This window comes from Hydra vulgaris, chromosome 03 (assembly GCF_038396675.1).
Source record: "Hydra vulgaris chromosome 03, alternate assembly HydraT2T_AEP".
NCBI lineage: Eukaryota > Metazoa > Cnidaria > Hydrozoa > Anthoathecata > Hydridae > Hydra > Hydra vulgaris.
In genome coordinates, this window is record NC_088922.1 from 62,085,568 (window position 1) to 62,092,213 (window position 6,646).

Below are 6,646 nucleotides of genomic sequence, written 5' to 3' on the forward strand. Positions count from 1 at the left end.
AAAATCATTGATTGTGTAGAGTTCTACACAATCAATGATGCACTTCACAGTTGGGAAACTTTTCCTTCATTGGTTGCGGCATTGTTTTCGTAACTTACTCCATACTAGACCATATGCAGATTGATCCAAGTCTTATATACATAAAATTTATCCATGTATTTACAGTATTTGAGACTGCTCCTTCTGAAATATTGTATAAAAACGATAAATGACGAAGATCGAAACTCCTGCGTAAACGAGTCAATGTTTAAAAAAATGCATCAAGTGGCTTTAATTCTCTTGTACGTCTGGTGGATGAACTTATTTTGGTTTTTTGGTTGTTGTATAAAATTATGTTTCTTCCATTTTCACCAGGATCTAAAAATTCTAAAACAGATTTTCAAATATTAATTGATGGAAACCCAGTATGATGATTACAACTTTCATCATTTTCCATAATATGATCAGTGAAACTAATGCAACGTACACCAAGAAATTCATTAATCCTTTCTAAATCAAACTTTAATATGTGGTTCTCTTTTTCCAGTTTATATATGCGCTTATTTATATCATTTCTTCCATCCTCAACCAATTCACCTTCAGCAATTTTAAAGTTTACTTCCAATAGCGGCACTGACAATGATGTCGATAAAGAAGAAGCTATTTCTATAACTGGCATTAAAAATGATGTTGATAAAGAGGAATTTACTTCATTTAGCGGCGGTAACAATAGTGTTGATGCAGACGAATCGTCATCGAAATTTTGAAGTTGAGGCCTGCATACTTTCTTTAATCATTGTCTGAAACTTGGTGGTTTTCTAGATGTATCTGTCACTGAAAAGTTATTCCATGAGTGCAATATCGGCCTAGCACCTTTTATAAGTCTTATCCGTGTACCACCAGGACTTCTATGGATCATTTTTTCTAAGAAATGCTTTTGACATAATCGAGTAGATTTTGTTATTTTAAAATTATCTTTATTTTCTTGTCTTTTTATCAAGTTGCACCAAATATTCCTTTCTCCAGTTTCGGCTGGAAATGTGAAAAAACTAATATTTGTTGGAACTCTAATTCTATCTACAAAATCATAGCTATATGAAAAACATTCATAAGAAGCACATTGCAAACCAGATGATATAGCCATTTTTAAATATCGTTGATTTGTTTTGATTGTTACAAGCACTGCCTTTTTTTCACGGAATGCTTTATGAAAACGTCTATCCCCAGGAAAAAAAGTTCTATAGAATATATTTCTATAAACTTTTGAAATATACGGCGTATAGAAACTCTATAGAATTCTATAAAACTTCTTTAGAATCTCAGTTTATTTCTATTGAAATTCCTGTAGAACATTTTTTTCTATAGAAAAAAGTTTTATGACAATTTCTATAAAAATTAATAGACATTCTACAGAAATTCTATAAAAAATCTATGGAATTTCTATAGGCCATATGCTTCAAAAGCTTATAGAAATTCTTAGAACTTTTTTTCGTCCCAGGAAAAAAAGTTTTACTTTTTATTTTATAGAAAAAAAAGTTTTATAGCAATTTCTTTAAAAATTATTAGACATTCTATAGAAATTCTATAGAATTCTAAAGCATTTCTATAGACCATATGTTCCAAATGTTTATAGAAGTTCTATAAAAATTTTTTTCCTGGGCTGGGTAGGAGGCTTATAGGTTTCTGACACATAATGGTTAGTTCCAGTAGATATCAAATGTGTTTTCTAAAAAATGAATTTTTGTAATTGATTAACTTTGAAACTAAGCACTGGAACTGAGCATTGATCATAATGGATATATCATAATGGATATTTAAAGAAAGAAGAAAAAGAATTTAAAGAATGCTATTTTACTGTGCTGCTTATTTTTCTATTAGTAATCATTTAAAAGAATGGTAATTAGTTAAAAGATTCTATTTATTTAAAAAATTCATTGAAAAATGTAAATAAAAACATATTTTGTTTAAATGTAAAAAAAATATTAATACTGTTCGATCTAAATACCATTAACTGTTATTAAAAATGCTTTTGTTATTTTTTATGTAAACAGTTTTCTTAAAATTGTTTTTTTTGTTGTTGTTGTTTTTTTTCGTTTTAAAAGTGATTAGTTGTATTTTATAGATAATAAACGATGGATTTGAGTAATGATCTCAAAAACGAACTAGCATTGATAAAAACAACAGTTGATAAAGTGGAGAGTGATGTTCTTGAACAATTTTTAGCAAAATGTAAAACGTCGGAAGATGTTCATATATTGACGGTACGGTACAAACATTTGTTAGGGGAAAAATATTCTTCCAATTGGGGTGCTTCTGTTTATGAACCAATTAAACGCGCTTTAAAAATTGCATTCTTGCTCAACCCAGACAAAATATTCTATAACGAAATGGACTATGTCATCTGCAACTATTTGCGTAACGAAGGAGCAGAAGTAATACCATTTACATATAATGATTTTTTCTTCAAAGCTCACAGCAACGGAATTGATCTTTATATTAATAATGAAGCAACTGAGCTCGATGGCTTTCTTTCTTACGGATATCGAAGTAAAGAAAACACGGAGATATACATGCACATTGTTTATATGATGGAACAAAAGGGTGTTACGTGTCTTCATTCTTACAATATAGATCGCGTTCTCAACAGTAAACTTCTGCAATCTACTCATTTTGGAAAAGCAAAAGTTCCAATACCAGATACATATCAAACCTTTGATATCAAAAGTACCAAATCACTTGTTGCTTTGGTAGACATTGCGCCGTGTATAATAAAGTTGCACGACGACTACGGTGGTGCTGGGGTTTCAAAAATTGATCATAAAGACGGCATAGTTAATATTGTCGGAAAGTCTATTTGGAAAAAAGAGTACATTTTATTGCAAAAATTTGTTCCAGATTCAATCGGTCGTTCAATACGAGTACTATGCTTCAATGGAAAAGCGTTTAGCATCGTAGAATTAGAGGATCGTTCAGGGGCTATTTTGTCAAATGTAAGTTATGGAGACAAGTTTAGGATGAACTCTTTAATGTTTCATCCAAAGTTTAGTATTTATGCAGAAATTGCTGAAAAAGCCATAAGTTCAATAGGGAATATACTAATAGCGGGTGTTGATCTTTTAGATTCACATGCAGAAGGTATAGTAGTACTTGAAGTCAATGGTTTTCCAGATATCTATGATAACTGGCTTTCAACGGGAAAATGCGGTTTTCAAAAATTAGCTGAATGTTTCATAAACAAAATTAAATCAAAGTTTTGAAAAGAATTTTCGGCTACCAAAATTTATTTAATTTAAATTTTGATTATTTTTATTTATTTTTTCTTATAGCACTGTGAACTTAAAAAAAAAGTAATTTTAGTTTTACTTACCTAAATTTTTTTGCTGGATGATAGAAGTGGCAGATTTATTAGGCAATACCACGATTGATTGCTTAAAAGCATTTTCTATTTCTAAACAAGTTTTGAATTAATGTGCACGAAATTCATATATTTTTTATTTGATAGTATTTTTATATTGCATACAGTTAATTATTGTTTGATTATCACAAATATTACATTACATTTTTTATTACGCAAAACAATCTTAATATATGTTTGAAGTTAAATTATAGTTTGTGGATAACTTCACGGCAATTTGCCTAAATTGCAAGTTAAACTGCAAGATAGATTGCAAGATAGATTGCAAGATAGATTGCAAGATAGATTGCAAGATAGATTGCAAGATAGATTGCAAGATAGATTGCAAGATAGATTGCAAGATAGATTGCAAGATAGATTGCAAATTTAATTATAAATATTTTATAACTTTTTAACGTTTTATATGAGAGAAAACTCAAAGGTTTAGAAGTTTCTCTTTGGTATGTAATTTTTTGTAAATAGAATAAAAGCAGACATGGCATTATTTTTGTGCTTAAGTTTAAGGAAATTCTTGAAATTTTAAGACCTCCTTTTTTATTGTCAAAAATCTCTCTGTATCTCTGTATCTCATATATTTGTATAGTCAAAAAACTACAAAAGCACAAATAATGGACTGGAATGTTTTTAAAGCCTTTCCGAATGTTTTTAAAACCATTCAGAATGTTTTTAAAATCATTCGGAATGTTTTTAAAACCATTCGGAATGTTTTTAAAACCATTCGGAATGTTTTTAAAACCATTCGGAATGTTTTTAAAACCATTCGGAATGTTTTTAAAACCATTCGGAATGTTTTTAAAACCATTCGGAATGTTTTTAAAACCATTCGGAATGTTTTTAAAACCATTCGGAATGTTTTTAAAACCATTCGGAATGTTTTTAAAACCATTCGGAATGTTTTTAAAACCATTCGGAATGTTTTTAAAACCATTCGGAATGTTTTTAAAACCATTCGGAATGTTTTTAAAACCATTCGGAATGTTTTTAAAACCATTCGGAATGTTTTTAAAACCATTCGGAATGTTTTTAAAAACATTCTGAATGGCTTTAAAAACATTCTGAATGGCTTTAAAAACATTTAAGAATGTTTTTAAAACCATTCAGAATGTTTTTGAAGCCACTCAGTATGTTTTTAAATCATTCAGAATGTTTTTAATCACCAATCAGAGGTGACCGGCTAAGGGAAATAAACTGTTGTTTTTTTTCACTAAATTTGGATCAATATCTTTCCTATAAAAAATATCCGTAAATTTAAATTGAATTGAAATTAAACCTATAACTCATTCTTGAAATCCACAGCGTTCACTACAAAAAGTAATCAAAAGAATTTTAATATTCAAAATTAATTTTAAAATGTTTCTTATAACCTGAATATTACTACTTTATATTACTATATATTTACTATATCTCAACACAAATAGTACAGTCAAATTTCTATATATTGAGTATAAACTAAATTCAGAATATATGCTAATGCTCCCACCTCCACAGTATAAAAGTTGAAAGAGAACTTCTAGAAATCTGTCTAGAAGGTACTTGTTCAAAGCACATGAACCACGTCAAGGTTCCTTTCTATTTATGTGTTCGATTTTTTAGGCAGAACGATTGGAGGCGTTACAACAGAAAAATACACCATTAATTAGCAAACTGCTTTTCCCTGCACATGTTAATTCCAGGATTACATATAAAATATATTATATTATGGCATTGTGTAGTAGTGGATCTAGACTTTTTAAGACTCAGGAGTGTTTTAAAGCAGGTGCCCTCTTTCCATGATTAATCAAAATATATTTCTCCAAAACTGTGGGGCCCAGGGCCATAGCATAAGCAATGTAACTCCACAAGGAAGTATGCAAATATTTATAAATATTTTAGATAACACAGATAAATAACATATTTAGATAACGCAATCTTCAAAATGTTTTTAAAAGAAAATTTTTACTTACCACTGCTAATTATATTATTAAATTTTGAATGTTGGAATAAAATGTCGCATTAACATGCAATTCTATTGAGGTAAGAACCCGTAAATCACCGACTAAAAAATACTTTTAAACAATAGCTAACAATACTAAACTAAAGAAGCAATTAACAGATTTCATCCAAAATAAGTTCAAATAATACAAACGAAACCTTTACAAACAAACCTTTAGAATTTTTTTTTAACTTAAGGTAATTAGCATGTAACATATTATGAACAACTGAACCAATAAAAAGCATAACTTTTAGACAGTGCATACAACTTCTAAATTTTGGTACCAACAATCTATTATAATTTAAATAAAATAAGGCCGATTAATAAAAAAAATATATAATTGATAGTTACTCCTAGGCATCAAGCTCTAGGCACCATCAATCAGTTTAATTTTTTGTGGAAAAAGTGTTGCTTATATTATAATTGACATCATTTATAATCTATATTTTAAAAAATATATGTTTAAATATACAAATACCACAACACCAATATTACAAAACTATGCTAGCAGTTTGTACTTTACTAAGACAAGCATATGTTTTTATAATAATACTACAAACACATATGCTTATATATATATCTTTTATATATATATATATATATATATATATATATATATATATATATATATATATATATATATATATATATATATATATATACATATATATATTATAATTTATTTATATTTATATATATTTTATAATTTATTAATATATAAAAAATATATATCTATATGAAAAAGTATTTATGTTTACATATACTAACATAACAGCAGCTTTATCACAAAACAATGCTAGCAGTTTGTAAATCACTAAGCCAAGCATATGTTTTTATAATGTAACAAAGAGAGAGAAAAAATTGTTTACTTTTTGCAAATTCATAAAACTGCATATAAAACAATAAACTATCTTCACTGAAGGTAATTTGTTGCTTTATTGCATTATAGAATAAAGTAGATAATACATTATAAACTATTAATAGCTTTCTGAATGGGTACAAGTTTATCCAATTTTGAGCTTTTGAAGTTTGGTTAAGAACAGAACTTTTGCTTAAGATGAATGCAGGTTTTCTTTATACAGAAAACATAAAGAATTTACTTCACAAGACAACTTCTTACAAATTTCATTTAATAAAACTACATCCTTCCGCTCTAAAGCAATTCGTACATTATAACAAATGTCAGACATCATAAATAAGGCACTTATAGAACTTTATATATGCTAACTTTAAAATCCTTTCATAATTTATTGGCTTGTTTATCTATTTTTTTCAAGTTG

General features: G+C 27.9%; 1 protein-coding gene across 1 annotated transcript; it reads left to right on the forward strand.

The window, feature by feature from the left end:
* The first annotated feature begins 2,111 nt into the window (after positions 1-2,111).
* LOC100203825 (uncharacterized) lies at positions 2,112-3,236 on the forward strand. The gene has a single exon (XM_065794635.1). It carries the CDS (start codon positions 2,112-2,114, stop codon positions 3,234-3,236), a length of 1,125 nt encoding a protein of 374 aa, XP_065650707.1.
* Positions 3,237-6,646: the final 3,410 nt, after the last annotated feature.

What these genes read in the sequence shown, in the direction of transcription:
- LOC100203825 (XM_065794635.1), top strand. Translation starts at nt 2,112, where the DNA reads ATGGATTTGAGTAATGATCTCAAAAACGAACTAGCATTGATAAAAACA.